General features: G+C 54.9%; 1 protein-coding gene across 3 annotated transcripts; it reads right to left on the minus strand.

Annotated features, from left to right (window-relative positions):
- Window positions 1–81: 81 nt before the first annotated feature.
- Window positions 82–20,605, minus strand: LOC121667348 (ADAMTS-like protein 2). Of its 3 annotated transcripts, none has more exons than XM_042033914.1 (18): window positions 20,448–20,605; window positions 13,868–14,010; window positions 11,651–11,726; window positions 11,040–11,142; window positions 10,220–10,365; window positions 9,856–9,979; window positions 8,539–8,619; window positions 8,042–8,217; window positions 7,348–7,774; window positions 6,329–6,749; window positions 5,439–5,545; window positions 5,128–5,254; window positions 4,630–4,843; window positions 3,879–4,034; window positions 3,354–3,524; window positions 1,552–1,728; window positions 733–877; window positions 82–614 (listed from the first exon to the last, which is right to left on the minus strand). In XM_042033914.1, the coding sequence occupies exons 1-18, from the start codon at window positions 20,538–20,540 to the stop codon at window positions 499–501; spliced, it is 3,003 nt and encodes a 1,000-aa protein (XP_041889848.1). In that variant the 5' UTR covers window positions 20,541–20,605; the 3' UTR covers window positions 82–498. The 3 variants fall into 3 exon arrangements, with proteins under 3 accessions (XP_041889848.1, XP_041889847.1, XP_041889849.1); XM_042033913.1 differs by having other exon boundaries at window positions 82–617; XM_042033915.1 differs by lacking the exons at window positions 82–614; window positions 733–877; window positions 1,552–1,728 and having other exon boundaries at window positions 3,398–3,517.
- Between the last annotated feature and the right edge of the window lie 23 nt (window positions 20,606–20,628).

The following is a 20,628-nucleotide window of genomic DNA, read 5'->3' on the forward strand; positions in this document are numbered from 1 at the left end:
TCCTGCTCCTGCTTTTGCTCCTCTTGTGTCCCCTGCTCCTCCCTTGGCTCTGGCCTAGGCACACGCATCCCATATCCACAGTTTTGTAGTTTATCTCTTTATTGTGACACAATTTTTTGGTGTGTTTTGGCAGTTGCCCTTGCTGTAGGAAACCTGCAGGGCAGAGCAGAGGGGTGCTGCTGTCCCTGCCCTGCCGTGGGCTGGCCTCGGTGCCCCACCGCCTCCAGCCAGCACCCTCAGAGACAGTGACAGCAGGGACAGGCTCTCCCAACTCACTCCTCAGTAGCTTTCTAGGCACTGGTGGTTTGTCTTGTGTAAAACCCTCTTGGTGGAGAGGGAACAGTGATGACTAAGTCATAGGAATCCTTCCTCGCTGAGCAGGCTGCTCCACAGGGACTGGCTCCACAGCCAAGCCAGGTGGGGTGGCTTCAAGTGGAAAGTCTGGCTCGAGGGGGCTGCTGCCCTTGAACTGGGAAGGGAAGTACGGCCTGGCAGCGCTCAGGGTGCCTTGAGCCGACAGGACCAGCAGCAGGCCTTCCTGTAGTACCAGTGAGAGCACAGCTTCACCTTCAGCACCAGCACGCAGTTGGCCGTCGCTTTGTCTTCACAGGCGTCTTCTGGGGAGCAGCAGCACACACAGGAGGGATTAAAAAGGAGATGTGCTTCCCCAGCATGGACATGGACATGAGCAAAGCCGAGGGCTCCCCCACCTCCCTGCCCTCCCAGACGTACCTGGTGCCTCTGTGGGGCACGGCTGGAGCTGGCACGTCTGCCTGGCCTCTGGTTTGGCAGAGGGCTCACAGCCCTGAGCCAGCGCTTCCCCCTGGTAGCACTTCACTTCCCGCAGTCGCACGCCAGCACCACACGTCTTGCTGCACTGTCGGGGTCAGGAAACAGGAAAGAGATCATGAGAGGCATTTTCTGTTTTGCTCAAGCTCCCGAGTTCTTTGCTCTACTGAGGTCTCCCGATCCCTACTTTGGAGACTGTTCATGAGGAGGTTGGGGTCAAATACCACACTGATCTCAAACTCACTCTCCTGGTTTTTTGCCGGAGGAAAGCATCCCTGAGTTGGAGTTGGGACAGAGCAAGGGAGAGTTTGCTTTTCATCTCTTTATTGCAGCTCAGAACTATTTTTGTTTGGAGCGTTGATGCTGTGACAGAAAACTGAGAAAATGGCTGCTGAAAGCCAGACCCAGCTCCTCTGTCTTCCCATTCCGTAAACGCTCACCGGTTACCATCAAAGGAAGGGGGGAAAGACAAAACATGGACTCCTGGCAGAGGAGGAGACACGGCTGCATCCCGCATGCCTGGAGTGTGGCGCATGCTCTTGCTTGAGGCAATAATCCCCATGCTCCAAGATTTTCTCCAGCCTGCATGTGCCAGCCTCTCAACCTGCTGCCTGTTCTGCAGAGGAGCAGAGCTCGGGGTCCCATCCAGACTCAGCAGATCCTTGGCAGAGCAGGCTGCCAGAGAGCCTCAGCGCAGGTCCTGCGCCACCAACCAGGGCTCCGAGGCCTCCCCTGCCCCTTCCCCGCCACCCCCAGCCCTACCTGGGACCAGGAGGTGGTGAACCACGTTGAACACGGCCTCCTGAAGCAGGCAGCTTGTTGCTCAGGTTTCGGGGAGGCCTGGCAACGCTGCTCGGGGTACTCCCTGTACAGCCCGTTCTCCAGCCCCGCACACAGCACCAGCCGGGTCCTCATCCCTCGCCCGCAGCTGGCGTCGCACTGGGGGGGAACAGAGCAGCCTGGTGACAAACGGTGCTCAGCCTCAGGTAAGAGGGCATTCTGCTCAGAAGGAAGGCTTGATGCCTGCGCTAACACCAGTCCAGCAGAGGGAAGTGCTGCCCAGGCCACAGGGGCAGGGACAGATGCTGGTAATTAGTGTTCAGCTGAGTTCACCTTGGCTGGTCTCCAGAGCAGCTACCACAGGGCACCAGGAGCAGCCAAGGCAAGACTACAGGAGGCCGTTTCTGTCTTATTTTATGTGTATCTATGTTCTGAAAAACCACATAGCATATGCGTGTAGCAATCCAGATCTTGGTGCGCTGCCAAGCCTTGTGTGGGCCCAAGGGGACCAAAGTGGTGCAGTGCAGGTGATGTGCACAGACAAGCGCTGCTGAGCCCAGAGCTATGCAGGCTTAGCTGGGAGGGCTTTCTGCCTCGGGTCACCACCAGGAGAAGCAGCAGGAGGCAGGATCTGCTCCCTGATGCCCATGGAGGCAGTTGCCAGTTTGAGATTTCACTGCTTGGAGTCCTTTTTCACCACAGCAGGGGGGGCCAGCACAACTGGCTCGCATCTGCCCTTAGTCATGCTGAGAACTCAGAGCTCATCAGCTGAGAGAACATGGCAAAGAAGCTGGCATGGGCAAAGGTGGGGAGCTCAGCTGGTCTTTCAAGAGCTCTGAGGAGTTTCATAGCTGGGTGACAGCTGAAAACGGCACTTCAGGACTATGTGTGACCCACACGGAGGTGTGGAGGGTTACAGAACTGCCAGGTTTAACCAGCCTGTGCTTGTTACTGGTGCTGGAGGAGACTCAGCTGAATGCAGTCAGCAGCTCTAAAGGGAGCACAGTGAGAACAGAGGCATAGCCATGACTGAAGGGAAGAGGGCTTGGCTGCTTCTCTTATTTCCTAGAAACCTTCTTCCTTGGTGCTATATGAATCCCTGTTTTGCTCAAGACTTCAAAGGAAAAGCCCAAGCCTTGCAACTGACTCAACGTGTTTCTTTGAATACTCTGGGATTTGGATCAGCTTGTATGGGGAAGCCCGAAGTCTTTAGGCCTTGAGCAACAGAAAGAGAGTAAAGAGATGTGCAGAGACTGATTGTTGGGTGGAACAGAGCACCTGGGCCACGTTCCCTGGCCTGGAATCCCTGAAGCAAGCACACAGTTATGGTCTGGATGTGACTTTCAGCACAAGGATCTGAGCTCTGCTTCAGGTTTGCCCCCAGCTGTTACTTATCAGAGATGAAGCTGGTTTTGTTGACTTTCTCTTTAGTGGTGGGAAACTCATGTCCTGTCTGGGGGTGAGCGAACAGGGCTCTGCTGAGGTGTCTGCAGCTGCCAGGTGGGAGAGCAGTTTCCTTAGGGCATTGCTGCCCTCCGGTGGAGCTCCCTGAGAAGGCAGCAAATCCCACAAACTTTGGGGTGTTCTAGGGGGTACGGCAGGGACAAGCTGGGATATTCACTACTCCTTCTCTTTCTCAAAGCAGCTGGCGCAAGAATACAGATCCATGTCTGGAGGTCACACTGTACAACTGTGCTTTGCCGAGGGAACCAAGCTCCCATGACATCCTGGGGGATATGGGATGGAAAGGAGGTCTGAGGACACAGGGCTGGGCTTGGCTTTACCTGGTCCCACTCCTGCTCCACCCAGTGTGCAGGGCAGTTCTTGTCTCCACACGGGTGGACAGCCAGGGGCTTGGTGGCCGGGTCACACTGCGAGCTGGAGATCACCTTGCCCTCCAGGTTGCGACACGCGATGAAGCGGCTCATGCGCCCCTCGCCACACGAACCTGAGCACTTGGAGAGCAAAAGGCGTTTAGACACATCAGACAGCAGGGATTTGGAGAGGTCGGCTTGGTGGTGCCAGGAGAGCCGAGTCCAGAGTGCAGCCCTCACACAGGGACTGTGGCACTGGACCCCAAGGGGCTTCCATTCTCCAGGTGCCGTGAGCTTCCCACATTATCGAATGGAGCTCAGCTCACAGTTAGCCAAAACTTACAGCAAGGAGAGGCAAAACCAGAGGTTATTTTAGCTTCTTTAGCTTGGCCTCTGCCAGAAGAGAGCCGAAAGCGAGCTGCAGCACGGCTGCCCAGCTGCTCCCACCCTCCAGCCCCGCGCTGGTGCCCAGGGCGCAGCAGTGCCCGCACTCACGGGGCCCCAGTCGGAGGCGGTCCAGCGGCGGTCGCAGGGGGGGCCCGTGCACGGCTGCTCGCTGCTGGGCTTGCGGGACTCGTCGCACAGGGCAGCCTCCACGGAGCAGCGCACCTCCCGCTTCATCGTCCCCGGCGAGCCGCACCGCGCCGAGCACTGCAAGGGCCACACGGAGTCAGCCCCGGGGCTCGGGGCCAGGCAACAAGGGTGGGGAAGCAGCTGTGCCACCTCCCGCTTTCCTCCCGCTGCTCCAGGAGAGAGGGGAAGCGCCCCAGCAGGGACAGAAAAAGGTGTGTCCATCTCTTTCTTTGCTGCTCATTACTCTGGCACCCAGAGCTCCAGCGCATCAGTGTGCTGATGCCCAAAGTGCTGCTCAAAGTCACTGGGCCGCACACCAAGCAGGCTATGGGAAGTCAGTCAAAGGGACTGCAATGGGCTTTTAGTTTTTCTGTATCTCCACGGTACTGTCTCCCAACTGGCCCTCAGTTTGGATCCTCTAGAAGAGGAAGCTTCTTGCTGGCAGGGCTTTCACTTGGTCACTGTTCTGCTTGAGAAATGACCTTAGGAAAAATGTTTTGCAATGACCCTTGTCTGCTGAGCAGTGCCAGAACAGGGGAGCTGCAGATAAAGGCACTCCTTGTCTCCCCAGGGTGCAGCTGGCCAGGGGCTTCCTCAGCACCCAACATCTGCCAGCCCCTTCCTCCAGGCCCCACCCCAGCCCTGGCTGCCCAGCTCTGGGAGCAAAGCCTACCTCGGACCACTCAGAGAGCTCCCACTGGGGCCCACAGGCCTTGTTCTTGCAGGCTTTCCTCTCCATGGGCCTGGCCAGCCCTGCTGCCTCACAGAGGTCGTCGTAGACGGAGCTGTCGAAGCCCGGCGCCAGCATCTTCCAGCAGCGCACGGTGCGGTACTGGGAGCCCTCGCCGCAGGTCCGGGAGCACTCGCTCCACCGGCTGGTCTCCCACCTCCACGAGCAGAGAGAGCACAAAGGAGCACCCAGGTGAGGGGGACAAGGGGCACAGGGTGGCAGGGCTGTGTCTGTGTAAATGTGGGGCTGGCCTTGAAACCAGCTTTGCCCTTCGCAGGCAATTTAGGTCCCAAATTCTTTCCCTCTTTCTGCTTACAAGGCGATACAAGGACTTCTAAGTTTAAGAGTACCTTTCATCCCACATATGGCTGTATGCCTTGAGCAGAAAATGATCCTTAGGAAGGTATCTCCCCGTGGACAGCTGATGTCACTTCCACTCACCTGGGCTGGCAGTCTCTCCCTGTGCAGAACTCGTGAGTAGGTTCTGGTCGGGTCAGGGCATCGCAGTAGGATTCATCCACTTCCACTCCGTCATAGCGCACACACATCGCGTAGGAGGTGCTGATACCTGCTGGGCCAGCAGCACCCTCAGCCATGCTCCATCAGACCCAACAGCCTCCTCCCACCACCAGAAAATAACCAGAGTGCTCACTGCATCTGAAACTCTCCCCATCATGTAAAAAATACCAGGATTCCCTCCCTCAACGGCCCAAAAGGACCTCGTGTGATCAGTCACCTGAAGCCAAACCTACCTGAAGTGCAGGTGGAGCTGCAGGGGGCGTAAGCTGAGACTTTCCACCGGTACATGTCAGCCAAGCTGATGTCATCGTGGCCCACGGGGCTCACATCGAACTCATTGCTGTGGGAAAAGGAGGTGGCGTGAGCTAAAAAGGAAAAAATCACCGCGAACATGAAATAGAGGGAAATTCCTCCTTGCTGTCTTTGAAGATGGGAAGAAAGCCAGGGTTTCTGCTTTCCATTTCCCCCACCTTGGGCAAGGCAGACCACTGATGAACAGGGAGTGTAAAGCCTTGGTGCACCTCCCGAATTCAACTAGCAAGGAGGAAGCATCGTTCACAGGGAGTCTTGTGTATATCACGGTTTGCCAACCACGTGGGTGCCCTCAGCCTCAGCTCGTACCTCACCCTGAGGCATGATTTGGGTTGGAAAGGGAAGCTCAAGCAAGGTCCCTCTCATATCATATAATGTGGTGGGGAGAGTTCATATGTGGCTTGCCAGAAATATTTAAAAGCTGGTCCTCAGTCTCCTGCCAAATGTTTGCAGAAGCTTCAGAAGCTTATGTGCCCAGAGGCACGGGACAGGAGGGGCGTGACATGATGGTAAATGTGTACATGTGACATGCTGTGGACCCCTGGCCCTCTTCACAACCACACCAGCGTTGGCCCCACGGGTCCTTCAGCACCCATTTAACTGGATCCTGAAATACGTTCCAGGAGCTCCGTGTCAGGCCAGTTGCAACAATCAGTCTTTGGAGGAAGCGCCTACAGCAGCTGCCACGGACAGGCACTGGCGCGTGGGGCCTTCAAGGACAGCAGGGAGGCTCCCAGAGGACTGGCTTGGCCCTCCCTCCCTCCCTCCCCAGCCAACCATGCTCTGCTTTGCCCAGGAAATCAGGTGCCACCTTTCCGTGCCAGGGGCTCGCAGAGGCTCTGCCTGGCTGCTGTCCGCGGTCGGGCTGGCCCCTGGCAGAGGGCTCTCCACAGACGCCATCGTGCTGGAGTTGGCTGCTTGCCCCTGACTCCCAGCAAACGCCTCCACCTTCAAGTCCTCCAGCGAGTTCTTGCGAGCCAGGGCTTTGTGGAGGCCCTGTGGCCAGCGGGCAGCTGCCCCGGCCCAGAGGCCGGCCGTGGAGTTCCTGGGGGCCAGCCTGGCTGCCAGGGGCTGCAGCTCCCTGCAGAAGGCAGCGTTGTGAGGGTCTCGGTGACAGAGGCGCCTGAAGAGACGGAGCCTGGAGGACGTTACACGGCCGTGCTCCGACAGCTCGGGCCTCCTCATGCTGTAGGGCACAGCCGTGCTGATGGAGATTTGGTTGAACCTGAGCGCTGGAAGAAAAACACAGGAATGCTTTAACTGTACTGGATGGCTTGTGCTTCAGCATGCGGCATTTGACAAGGAAAAAACATTCAGTGTTCAGCTTAAAAAGTCATAAATTTCTACCTGGGAGCATCAACAGGCTTTAATTACCCTGAGCAACCCCTCACTCCGCCTGCCCACTGCCCTGGAGCCCCATTTAAGCTCCAGTCTGGGCCTTCAGTCCCGGGCTGCACAACGTTGCAGGTGTACTTTGTTCCTGAATTGCTGTTTGGCTCTCCCAGATGGACCTCAGATGTGACTTGTCCCCTTGCTGTCCCCTGATGATCGCTGGGCTGTTGCTAGGCCCTGCTGCTGTCACTGCCCTGCCTGCCAAGCTCAGGCACCAAGTGAGTGCCCTGCCTCACCTGGATTGTGGCCACTCTCTCCCAGCCTCCCCTTCCCTCACAGAGCTGCTGGCCCTTGCTGCTCCCTGTCTCCACCCCACTATTAACCATCCTTCCCTCCTGCCCACCCCGATGCTAAAGACACCTTAGATTTCAAGAAGACCACCATGGAATGTCTGCTTTCAGTCAATAAAATGGGAGAAGGAAGAACAAAGCAACCAACCCAACCCTGTTTCTCCACCAACTGCTGCTGTTTCCTCCTCCTCTTCCTCTCCTGCTGTGTTTGCATGGTACATGTGTCTGATCTGAAAGTCATACTTCTCCTTCTCTTCACTTTGTTCCCAGCCCCAGTCCCGGGTCTGACTGGTAGAGTTGGTCTGGAAGAAGTGCGGGGGACCAAAGTCTAAATCTTCTCGCCCTTCTCTTAGAGGAAGCTGTTCACTGGTGTCATCTGGTGACAGGGAGAGCCACGTGGCGTTGAAGTCCTGGGCAGCTCTGGAGTTGGCTGGAATGGGATGGTTCTGGCTGGTCTCTGGTAGCTGGTGATAGAGAGGCCTGGCGAGAGCAGGGGCTGCCGTTCGGAGAGGCGGCATCCGTGGGACGGTGTAGTCGTAAGTTATGTGAGGCATTTTCCCATTAAAGTTATAGTACTGCAGGAAACGGGGAAAGAAAACAAAACCACTTTTACTTTGAGGGTATGAATTTCCCAAAAGCCTTTTCTAGCCACATCCATTTGGTGGTGGTTGTTAAGAGAAGACAGCATCCTCATAAATCCAAAGGGAAAGCTGCCCCCCACCACCTGTCTGGCTTCCTCAGCCCACCAGCACATGCAGGTCTGGCTTGGGAACCAGGTTATATTCCTGTTATCTGAGGGAGACAGGCAAGCCAGGAAACCCTAAAACTGGCTCCTCACATACCATGGCATTCAGAGACTGGTTAGTGGGCCCCTGAGCTATGATATACTCCAGCCCATCTGAGTTCAGGCTCGAGGGCCGCCGGTACTTGAAGATGGTGCCAGCTACCCTGAAGTTCTGAGGGTTGTCAATGGCCGAGTTGCCGTTGAAGAAGAAATGCCCGGATTCATCTGCCAGTGCTTCAGAGAGAGAGAAAACAGACAAGTGGGACATTCTGCAGAACTCTGGCACTGAGGAGAGCAAAGAGGCCACGGACGAGAGAAGCCCAGCAGAAACAGAACCCCAGGCCCTGCCCATAGCGAACTGGGGTTCCAAACGTCTCTCCTGCCACTGGAGATGTGGCAGCCTTGGTTTTTGGAGAGGTGAAGCACCCATGTGCTACCCTGGAGGAAATGCTCTCAGCAGCTCTCTCATGGCATAGGTGGGAGTGCACAGAGCCTCCTCCCACCTCCCGGGCAGCTGAACCGGGGTCTCCACACCCACCCAGCTCCTCTGCTCACCCAGGATGTTTTCTGTCTTCCTGCGCTCAATGATGAGGATGTCCGTGGCACCAGGAGGGATGTTGGTGATGAACACATAGCCTGAGGAACAGAACAGAGCGTGAGGAGACCCCGAGGACAGAATAAAAAGGTCTGGGTGGGAAAAGCAGCTCATGGGACAAGTGTGTTTGTAGGGAAGCAGCGCTGCCCTTCAGGAGCAGGGTGCCAAGGACCTAAATGCATGTTGCACCAGTCTGTGAGCTCTCATCCCAGACCTCTGAAATCCTATTACAGATCACCATTACGGATGTCAGTCTGAGCACTGCTGGGTTTGGAGTCGGGAAGGAGCTGCACAATTAAACAGTCTGGCTTTGGGGGTGTGGATGAATGTGCTTTCACACTCTTTCTGGCAAGAGCACAGAAAAAAGGCTTAGTAGTGATCAGGGCTGATGCTGAACAGAGGGTGGAAAAAGACCATAGGTCCCCTCAGCTCCTGACTCCCATGGAATTTGTCTCAGGAGTAACATAAAAATTGACCTTTAAAGGGAGAGGAAATAAGAGGCTCTTAAAGTTGCGTGATTTGGCAGTTTGTCTTTCCTGCTGGAAACGCGGGTCCTGTCTGCTCTGTAAGATCTTATGAGGGCTGGAATGGGAGGCCAGAACAGTACCCACACTGGTACAGGGGGGTAGCACCATTACCCCTGCCCTGGAAAGGGGCCTGAGTGCTTTTCTAGTCCCGTGCTTGCAGGGAGTGAGGCAAACTAGTAAAACAACAACCGTGTGAAATGTTGTTCCAAAATATCCTCAAACCACAGTTAATTAATTCTGATGAGCATACCACAGCGCATTCCTCCCAGGGCTGGAGGACTGGGCCATCAGGCTGCAGCCTGGTTTCAGAGGGGACTGTCCCTCAGCCACAGGACTGGGGAAAGCAGGAGATTGAGTGCAGGCTGAAACAAATGCTGTGACCCTCATCATAGCTTAGGTTTCAAATGAACACGTAGCACAAAGGAAAGAAGATTCATTGGTCTCTTCACATTGTCTGAGGTGGGCAAGATGCCAAAATCAATAGGAACAAATAGATCCCCAGTTGCTTCCTATTGTAAAGAGGTGAAGGGAAACCTTACCAGCCTAATACAGAGCACATCAAACCAATCTCCTCTGATGATTAAGTGAGAAGGGCAAAACACAGGCATTTAAGTAGGGGTGGTGGCACTCCTCAACTCTTTCCACCGAGCAGCTGGGAAAGCTCCTACCCACGTTGAAGCCAGTCCCCCTCCATGCCAGCTGGTGGTAAGAAGTAGCAGGTGAAGTCTCCAGACTGGTAGCAGGGAGTACCTATCTGTGAGATTGCCTTTCGGAAGCTGCCCGAGACACGGTGGCAAGTGCTGCCGTCCCCTCCACACACCCTGCATCTGTCCATGGTCCGGGGCGAGTACAGGCTCCCATCGCACCCCACTGGCTGCAAAGGACAAAACAAGAGAGGGTTTCCTGGGGCCAGCTTATCTCCACGGGGCAGGGTCTTTCCCAGGAAATGCTGTTGTGCTCTTCTGGGGAGGTTCTGGGGAGTTGTAAGGAATGAATCCAATGCCAGGCCTCTCTTTCAGTTCCCTGCTGGGACCCCTTGGCTTTGCGGTGACCAGGAGATCCACCCATGCAATTACAATCCCAGATTCTCCACTGCTTCCTCCCAGAGCCTCACCTCACACTTCCCATTGATGCAGACCCCCTGGTAGGTCCTGTCCTTGCAGGAGGTACCATCCTGTGCTCGGGCCATCAGCTGCCTCTCTCCACTCCGGGTGGTGCACTGGAGGTCACACGGCTTGTTGGAGATACTGGTGTAGTCATCTGCAGGGACAGAGGCAGAGGGTCACCAGGCAGGTCAAGGTGCCCAGAGATGGGCAGTGAGGAAGGGGACCTTCCCCTCATCCCTGCTGATGGTTTGATGTCACCTTGGATGTTCCTGCTACTCGCAAGGACACCCCAAGGCCGCAGATCTTACAGGAGTGAAGGGGTCCCGGTGTGAGGCTGTGCTGGGGACTGTGCCAAGCAGAAACACTTCTTGCTGGCAAACCCTCTTCCTTGCCATGCCCTTGTAGTGCCACCGCTGCGCCAGACATGGGAATGTGCATCAGCAGATCCCAGGCCGCACATAAATGCACAAGTGCAAAAAAAGGGCTGTCAGAGGGGCACTGACTGTGCGGGGCTGTGGCCAGCTATGCCCCATTCACCTGAGCAGCTGGAGGTGCAGATGTTCCAAGTCCCCTTGGCAGCTACTGGAAAAACAGGTGAGTCCAGAAACAGGGTGATATCTTAGGTGAACTCAGTCTGGGCCTCAAGGGGCAAGTGGACACCCATGTGAAGTCGCTGTGCAGGAAATGGATGAGCATCCCGCTCAGACCAACCCAGGGCAGCCGGGAGCATCCATCCCTCGTCCCCTAGGACTTGACTTTCCTGTGCCCAAGAAGATCCCGTGGGTGTTTCCCGGCCCTCACCCCTTGTGTGAAGCTGTGAAAACCCACCTGGATAGAGGGGCATCCAGTGGTAGTAGTGCTTCCCAAAGGCTTTGGCATTGAAACTGGAGCACTGCTGCTGTTTGAAGCTTGCTGTGTTGGCTGGGCAGGGCTATGGAGGGAATAAATGCAATCAAAAAGCTCCCTATCTCACAGCATTGTTGTGACAGCTGCTTGTCCCTGCTACACCTTTTCAGGATGAAAATGCCCTGTCCACCCTGGAAGGAATTGGTGATGGACTTGGAAGTCCCCTCACAGCGGCAGAAAGGCCAGGCCTTCATTGCCAAGGGCCTCTCAAACAGCTGCATTTAACAGCCCTGCAGAAACTCCTTCCAGCAATGGGAAGAGCATACTGGAAAAACCTCATCCCTCCCCTCACTCCACAACAAATGTGCTTTGGCATTCTTTTGCCCCATCTCCCAGTCCCAAGGAATAGAGCCCATCTCCCACATCCTCAAAGGCACACCGCCCACCACCCCAGGGGTGGATAATATCCCTTGTCTCCATCCTCTGAGGGACCAGTCCCACCCTGAGCACTGGTGATTTTGCAGCTCCAAGTGGGACCCCCTGAGTCCCACACCCCCCAGTGAGGACCAGTCAGGACTGGAAGTGGTTCTCACCTTCTGCTGGCACAGTTGGTAGTGCTTGGCCTGACCAACACACATGGTGCTGTTTGTTCCCTGGGGCATCTGGAGCCTGCAAGGCAGAAATTTCCAGACGTGAGCTGGAGGTCTGTGAAGTACCCAGGTACTGAGGATGACACAGGAGTCACAGGAGAAACAAGACAGGTGTTTCATCATAGCAGAGCTTTCTAGACTGGCCAACATCTCCTCTGAAGCACATCTCCAGTGCTTTTAGGTGGGCTCTGATTCTAGGCTGTTCTTGTTTTGCGGTAGGTTGAGCAGACAGGGAGCAACTGCAGTGTTGCCAACCCTGTGTCCCTTCAGCCCTGAGCTCCAAAAGGGCTGACGTGACCAAAAGACGACAGAACCTGATGGTCCATCACCCCCATGGATGGGCCCAGGATTTGCAGGGACTGCGGGAGTGGATTTCAGAAGCCACTGTGCAATAGGCAGAGAGATGGTGCCGTCAGGGGGACTGGCCACCCCAACAGATTTTCAGGGAAGGCTTGGCACAGGTGATGGACCAAAACCACAGGAATTTCTCAACACTTGAAGCTTTCACTCTGGCCAGTGTGAGTTATCCAGGAGATCCTGGACTGATGCAAAGACAGAAAAAATTCTTGAAAGCCGTGAAGACATATGGAGAATGGCTGAGACCACAGGCTAAGGCAATGCAGTAATGATCTGCAAAATAATTCAGGCAATGTGTAAAGATCTGCAGCAGACAACGTGGTAACAGCACTGGGAACTGAGGATACAGGGAACACCATAAGCACATTCAGGCTGGACTGGCTGCCGGTGCTGCAGCTGTCCCTCCAGAGCAATGCTTTACATGGCACAGGCAGAGCCTAAATTTGCAGTAAGACTTCAAAAGTGCCATGCCCTTCAGAAGCAGAGGCTTCTTGCAGACTCAGGAAGAAATTGTTTTGTGGCCGTACCTGGCTCACACTTAAGCCATTGACCTTAAAGCTGCAGAAACCTTTGGGCTGGGTTCATGATGGGATTTCTCTTTTTTTAATTCAGATTTGATCCCTAGACTAAAACACCACAGCACAGCACACCCTTCCCTCCCCAGCCATGGAGTCAAGGACAGAGCTGGCACCAAGTGGAGAGAAAAATCTCTCTTGTGGAAGCAGGCAAAGGGCAGAAGGGCTGCTCTGGCCGTGGGGGTGTGGGACAGCCCAGGCTCCCTCCCTGTGCTGTTCCCCGCTGCTTTCCCAGGGTGCTGGAGCAGAGGAGCAGCAGCAGAGACATCCAGGGAGGCCGCATCCAGAGGGAAGGTCCTGCAGCACAGCCGGACCTTCCCCATGCTCACACGAAAGACATTTTGTGCTGCAGGAAGGAGGGCAGGTCGGGGCCCTGGTCTGGGCGTGCTCTGCTCAGAAGTGCAGTCACGCAGAAGGGAAAGCTCGTGGTGCTGCAGGATGCCGCTCTCATTAACAGCCCAGCAGCCTGGAGCAGCAGGTTACAGAGCTGCTGCAGGAGGAGGAGGAGGAGGAGGAGGAGGGGGAGGAGGAGGAGGGGGAATTGGTGGCAAGGTAGTCCAGAGAGGACAGCAGGAGTTCAGGCAGCTGCAGCTCCCCTGCTCTCCCACTCCCACAAACCCAACCCCACTGATACCGGGACTGCAGCAGCTGTAGGGGACAAATACAGATGCTGTCAGGTGACAGCCAGACAAATGACAGAGGGGAAAATGCTTGCCAGCTCTGCAGGGAATAAAGAGGGGAAATTGCTGAGATGTGGCTGAGCTGGCTGCTGCCAGGAGTAAATCAAGTCCCCATAAGGTGTCTGGCAATTTGTGCCCACATCCTTGGCGTAGGAACTGGGCTGGGTTGGTCAGAGCAGCTGTGGCAATGAGGGCTTGTGAGGGAAAGGGGAAGACGAACAGAGCCAGCCTTCTCCAGCCCACAAGCCCCTCATCTTCAGGACCCCAAGAGAGGACCCACCCCTTGCTCCCCATCAGATAAGGCAAGCTGAGTGGGTGACGTGTTCAGGGAACCTGCCACCTGCCCCACTGCAGCCTGCTTCTCCTGCCATCCTTCCCCGCCACTGCGCACAGACTACAGCTGCCTTCCTTCCCCAGAGGCCACGGATGAGGGAATGGCCCACCCTGCAAACCCAGGAGGTTCAGCCCCAAAACACAGGTCTGGGGCACCCCGTTTCCCTTGCGCCACTTGAGAGCCGGCCACGGGCCCAGCCTGGGACACAACTCACCTCTGCTGCAAGCAGTGCCTCTCCCGGGACATCACACCCCCTCCGCAGGACCGGGAGCAGGTGGACCAGGAGCTCCACTCTCCCCACCACTTGGTGACCTCTTCATCCCAGGCGCCAGCTCCATCTGCTGCCTCACTACTGTCCTGACAGAAACAGAGCATGGTTAGCTGGAGAACCTGGCTCCTCACCACCAAAGGCAGCTGTCCTGGCACCTGGATGCCTCCTGAACAGCCAGCAGTGGGACAAACGTGCCAGGATATGAGTCCTGTGGGGCCACGCCAGGACCACACATCTCAAAATTAAAACTTCCCTCCGAGACTGAGTTCTGCACGGGAAGCAGGATGCCTTGGGATCACAGGGTACAGAGAAGGGCTGTTGGGCTGGTCATGTGTGGCAGTACCAGCAGCTGCAGCCTGGCCCCACAGCATCCCTCCCAGCCCGGGTGAGGCAGAGCAGCAGAGCACAGCTCACGCCTGGCTCAGGAGAGAAGAGGAAGAGCTGCAGTTCCTGGCCATGCAGGGAAGCTGGGAGCACGCAGGTGTCGCTCCTTGGAGCTGCATTTCCGGGAATAACCTTCCCTTTGTGACTGAAGCAGCTCAGATCCAGGCACTTCATCCCCCAACCCTCACAAAGGTCATTTTCAAGAGGGCTTCAGAACCAGAGCCTCTCCCCACACACCCCACTATGCCCAGAGAAGGAATGCTCCCTCTCCCAGCACACCTTGCTGGGGCTCAGCCTTTAAATTTGGCAAACCTGAGTTCCTCTGGCCCCAGCGCGGTCCTTGCAGCAGGCTGCTGTTGGCTGTGCCTCCACACTTCCCAGCAGGTAAGCAATTCTCTGGTTTAGTTGGGTTTTTTTTCCTGGCAATATTTTCCTGCTTAGTGTCTCATGGTCTAAAAGCTCCCAGGGACTTTGGCAAACTCGCCTGTGCAAGAACTAATCTGCTGTTTACTGAAGCACAGCTGTGAGCAGGGTAGAATGCAGCCATGAGTTTAACACAGGACAGTGACTGGAAGGGATTTCTCCCGCTGAAATGCCAAGTGTTTAAATATTAAAGGACGAAAATTAATACTCAGTGTGTGTGTGAGGTGTGCTGTGTTAAAGCAAGGGCTCAGGGAAATGGTATCAGTGCTACTGCTAGCAAAACACGCTGGGTTTAGTGGCTGATGGTCCTGCTGTAAACAACCCTCTGCAAAGCAGAACTGATGGGTGTGAGAGAAAGCTCAGCAGGGTTTGCTCATCACTAAATGTGCTCTGCTCACTATTTGGGCTGACTGTCTCTTGGCTTGATGCTCTTTCATGGTGTAATAAAGCCAAAGTGCTCTTCATTTTGTGGTGTAATTCCTGCCTGAGAACTTGTGTTTCCTCAGCTCCTGCCAACAGACCAGCCTCTGGGCAGAGGAGATGCAGCTGGTTTATGCAAATGTTTTTAAGTTGTAACTTAAATGGCTGAAATGTGCATAGTGCCTCTTCTTGATGGCCAGAGCACGTTGGAAGAAACCTGCTCTGCTGCAAAAAAAAGCACCTTGCTACCTGAGGCTTTGCTCTCTAGTCATTGCAACAGCTGATTTCAAAAACAACATGACAAAATACTCCTTGTTGTACTTCAGTGCTCTGGCTGGAGCTGACTTGCCTGACAGGGACCAAATGGTGTGGCCAGCAGCTGAGTTGCTCATTAGGAACACGAAATTAAAAGAAACAGACATGTTTTCAAAAATACCTTTTTCTGTTCTTCCAAACGACCATCTCAACCAATTTCCTATGAAAATTTTTGTCTCACTGTATATTATCAGACTGTAAATGGAAATTCTGACTATGCAGCTTCCACATTTACAAAGGAAACAAACCAAAAGTCTCTCATTGTAAGGTATTTTCGGCTAAAATCTTTCCCTGGCCACTCCTACGCTTCTTTGTGATAAACATTTCAAGGCTGGGGTGGAAGAGCTCTTCACAGCTGTCAGGAAGGAGAATACCAGTGATTTATCTGGTGTCTGAGCAGAGAGCTCAGCACAAAACTGATTCTCCCACAGCTGAGGGAAAAACCAAAGCTGGTGTCTTACCCCTTCCCTGAGTCCACGAGGCACACGGACTGCCAGGACGGAAGGCGTGTGGGCCAAAAGCTGCAATATTTGCACAGCTTTTCCCCAAATGGCAATAAAAATCTGTGTAGCTGTAACCTACAAGGTAGTCCTGCCCTGAGGACCTTGTGACCCAGACAGGTGAGATGGGGCAGGAAGCAGGTGAGGTGAAATAGTCTGTTCTGCTGATCTCCCCCGGATACGAAGCAGGGCTTGTGTGTTCGGAGTGGTGCAAAGCTGCAGGCTCCTCTTCGGGGTTCCTGCTCTTGGGGTGTCCTGCCTGCATGCAAGGAGATCGGGCATGTGGGGCACGGCTGAGGTGTGGGGAAGATCAGCATCCCTGCCTTTGAGAGCTTCTTTCTCACCGACAGAATAGGGTACATCTCTGCACTGCAGCTCACTGACAGGAGCCCCGACGAAGATTTATTGAAAGATGCTACTCAGGGAGACTCGTCCTTTTAATAGAATGTGTTCCCCATATCCGTAATCCCTGTTCCTGCTTCCTCTCTGTGCTGGAGGAATCAATCACTTTTTAATTAGATTGATTTGGCTCTCAGGTTTTCCATGACCGAGCTCCCTTGCCAGACCTTCCCTAGGAGCATTTCTTTTCTTGTGTAAGCAAGGACAATGCTGAGCTGTCCCCTTGGCCCTTATGGCATGGCTGCATCCGAGTCCTAGGCCTGGACTAGGAGCGGGAACTTCAGGTACTTAAGAGCTGGGGCAGCTGGTTCCAATCTGTGCTGAATTTATTGTATTGTCAGAAAGAAATCTGCCTTGACCATGACACACAAATGGTTCTTGTTTTTAATTGAAGATATATGCATTTTCCAAAAGTCCAGATAATAAATTAAGGACTGTGGGACAGACTCCAGATTAGATTAACTCCTAACTTCAGTTTCCCAAGCTTCTCACCAAATCCCAAGAGTGGATTCCGGACAAATGAATCCCCTCCCCACCTACTCCTCACAGAGGGAGCAATCAAAGGGGCTGGATTTTGAACTCTTTTGCACTGTCCTGGTTATGGGAGATGCTGGAGCTGCTCCAATCTGCACTCTGCTGCAGAATCATGGAAAAGGAGCAGGCTAGGAACACCAGAGCACAGGAGATGCACGTGGGTCCAGCCTTTATAAGGCTGGCTCTGCCTAAAGGAGGTAAGAGGGCCAGGTATGACTCCTTAAGTGATGAGAATTTCCATCCCTAGGAAAGACAGACCATATTCCAGTTCAGCCAGGTGCTCTCCATAAGAATTTCCCCCAAGGTGCTTGTGGTTTGGCACCTGATGGTTACAGAGCTGCAGCTCTTCCTCTCTGAGGCTCACCAAGGGATTTCTGTGCCTCCACACCTGCGCTGGAGGCCGGAGGAGCTGAGGGCTGCCCTTGCTGGGGGAGCAGAGCTTGGAACCCCAACTGGCAGGGAACCTTCCCAGGATAAAATGCCCATTTCCAGATTTGCCAGTGTCAAGGAAACATCACTCTCCGAGCCAGTGTTACTGAAAGCTCTGTCTGCCCAAGCGAAGGCCCAGCAGCTGCTTCCCCTCTCCCCCCTGCCAAACAAAGGCTGCCACAAGCAAAATGCTTTAGCCCTGCACAGAAGGGTGGGCCTGGCCTGACATCCTATCGGATTTCCAGGCGGCCCTTCTGAAGAGTTGAAAGGGATAAAATAAATTCTCCGCAGACTCTCTGTCATGCTCTGGACCAGCTCGGAGCTACGCTGGGTTTCCCAGAAACCTGGGAATAACTGCAATTACCATGTCGGTGGCCCAGGCTCCTGTGTTGCTTATTGTTGTGCCTAATCTTGAGATTCATTAGAGCCTGGCTCCTGGAAAAAAGCTGTCTGGGAAGAGAGACCACAAACATGCCTCCTTAATAGAGGAGCTGGGGGGAAGGCTCTCGCTGCAGCCTTGAGGGCTGGCCCACCACTGAAGGGCACAGTAGCTGTCACAAAATGTTCTGCTCAGCCCTGTCTCAATGCATAAGACAACTCGAAACAGCAGCTGAAAATGAAATAAATTCTTCCCAGACCTTTTCCGAGGCCGTTAACTGCATGCCCTCTACCAGAAATTTCCACGATCCCTTCACTTAAGGGCTTCTCTCTACAGCAAACCACACTACTTACTGAAGTACTAAGCAGCTTCAGATGTCTGAATGCCTGGAATGAATGGCAGATTATTATCTGGGAATGAATGACCGTGTTCAACGCCCCTGGTTCGGGTTCCCGTCTCATTCTCTGACTAAAGCTGTGGTGATACACTCTACCACAGCCCTGAGAAAAAACAATAGCAGTTGCAGTTATGCCCTGATGTTTTACAAAAGAAGTGGTGTTTGCATAAAGCTATTTCTCATCCTGTCATTGTTTTACACTATTTGGGTAGACTAGATAGTTTGTGTGAGAGATTCAATACTGGAAGCAGACACAAATTTTCCCTAGAAAAGCTGAAACAAGCTATCTGAGTTTTTCGTAGGGGAAGGTACCTTGAGGTAAAACAAGCAATGCAGAATAATTTTTAAGGGATCAGGAGGAACAGTAATCTGTGGGAAAATGGAAGCTTGTTAAAGATGTGAAATTGCAGCAGATAAGTAACAGAAATCTGGATGTATAATGAGGCACAGATGAAAAGCAAATTAGAAAACCAGTGAAGAGAGGCCAGCGGAGAACTACCAAGTTCTGCTCGTGATCCTGCCATGACAGAAAGGTCACAGGGAAGTGCTGCATGTCATTACAAAATACCTGGTCCGAGTCAGTTAGGTCATTCCCTGCAAGCGGGATAACACACTTATCCTGGGGCAAGCCCGTAGAAAGGATGGAAAACCGGGAAGGGGGAGAAGGGAGTAACAGGCAGTGCGCATGAGAGATGTCTATCGTCGGGTATTTCAGAGGCACTGAATGCAGTTAGGAAGGAAGTCAGTCAGGAAGTTGCTTGCCCAAACTGTGGACTGAGATTTTCTGACACTCTTTGTGAAAAGTTTTATATGGAAAATGGGAGGGCAGGAAGAAGCACAGGTTAATTCCCCAGTGAACATTTTGTGCGCTGCCTTGCACCAGAGATCGACAACAATCAGTGCCAGCAACCAGGACAACTCGCACCACATCATCTGTGGTCAGATTGCTCTGTGGGGATCTCCTGGAGCAAGGGAACCTTCAGGGCAGAGCTGGACACAGAACTTGGTGTGTGTTTGTCCTGGGGAGCCCTCCTCCCACCCGGGGATGCCCTTGTCTTAGGTGTTGTGCAAACACAGCTGCTGGGGGCAGGGAGAACACGAGCAGCCAAGGTTTGTGCACACGTGTTGATGGAGGACTCCATCCAGGTCGGTCCCAAATGAAGGGCTTCACATCTGTTTAGCTTGACCTGGCTTGCTCTGCCTGAAGCTTCTGACTTAGCTCTGCAGCTCAGGGGTAAACAGAACAGGCAGCAGATGTGCAGGAAGGTAAAAACAAAGTGGAAATGAGACACTTCAGCTTTAAAATTAAGACAAACCCCTGAACAGGAGATGCTGCTGCTCCTCAGACCTGAGTTATCCCCAGTACAGTTGCAGTGTCTGGTCTTCTCTGTGCCTAAAATGGCCCATGTGAGATTGCTTTATCCCGGCCTTGAGTCTGGGGGAGGGAAACGCAACCCAAAACCCTCTTCCTTTAGCAGAGCAGAATTCCTTAGGCAGCAAAGAAATCCGGCCGGGCTCCCCTCGAGGAAACGGGAGCGCCGAGGCACAATGCAGGCAGTGACCCGTGCGGGCAGGGGCACCGCCGGCGCCCCGCGAAGCCGGGATTCCTGCCGGGATTCCTGCCGGGATTCCTGCCGGCCCTGCCACGGGAACGGGGACGATTCGCCCCGGCTGGGGCTCGGGAAGGAGACGGGACAGGCACAGGGGTTTCGGCGCTGCTGTGAAACAAGTGCCACAGGAGGAGGGCCAGGCTGAGGGGTCCTTTGTGGAGGAGAGCGGAGATGAGGGGAGCGCGGGGCTCTGGCGCCCGGACGCGCACCCCATGGTTAGTGCGGAAAGCAGCTGCCTAAAGCCACGCTCGGGGCGGCGGGAGGGACCGGGAAGGGGGAATCTGTTTGTTTCCAGCCCTAAACTTGAGCCAAGCTTCTGCTAGGGACGCATGTGGAGGGATGAACGCGGTGGGCAGCTTCGGGCGAACCCCCAGCCAGGGAAAGGCGCTGCGCCTCCGTGGTCCTTCTGGTGATGCTGGGACCCTCTTCCTGCATCCTCACACCCCCATCAGCCTTTTGTTAGTGCCAGGCACGGCGAGCGGGCACAGCCTGGTCCTCGGGGTCAGCTTGGGGGAGAGGCGACGAAAGCCCCTCCGCAAGCAGCGCACGAGCGAGGGAGGGAAGCGCGGGGATCCCGGAGCACGGGAACCTGAAACCTGCGGGGAAGGGCGAGGGGCCGCGGGTCGGACCCCGCTCCGTGCCTGCCCCGCCGCGGCTCCCCGAGGGGAGGGAAGAAGGGAAGGAAGCAGGAGGGAGGGAGGGCGCGGGGGGAGGCTCGGCGGCCGCCGCTTACCTTATCGCCCTTATCGCCCTTATCGCCGAGGGGGGCGGCGGCGCAATGGAGGAGGAGGAGGAGGAGGCGGAGGCGGCGGGGAGCGGCGGCCATGCCGCGCTGCTGCTGCCGCTGCCGCGGAGGAGGAGGCGGCTCGGGCCCACCAGCGGCGGCGGCGGGCGCGGCGGGGCCCGCGGAGCGC

Source organism: Corvus kubaryi, unplaced genomic scaffold, assembly GCF_017639235.1.
Source record: "Corvus kubaryi isolate FWS band 111438036 unplaced genomic scaffold, C.kubaryi_AGA036_p1.0 37361, whole genome shotgun sequence".
Classification (NCBI taxonomy): domain Eukaryota; kingdom Metazoa; phylum Chordata; class Aves; order Passeriformes; family Corvidae; genus Corvus; species Corvus kubaryi.

What these genes read in the sequence shown, in the direction of transcription:
- LOC121667348 (XM_042033913.1), bottom strand. Translation starts at nt 20,540, where the DNA reads ATGGCCGCCGCTCCCCGCCGCCTCCGCCTCCTCCTCCTCCTCCTCCAT. An exon ending in AGGCACTGCTTGCAGCAGAG is followed by an intron (nt 11,727 to 13,867) that starts GTGAGTTGTGTC and finishes TCTGCCTTGCAG; the next exon opens with GCTCCAGATGCCCCAGGGAA. An exon ending in GAAGACAGAAAACATCCTGG is followed by an intron (nt 8,218 to 8,538) that starts GTGAGCAGAGGA and finishes CTCTCTCTGAAG; the next exon opens with CACTGGCAGATGAATCCGGG.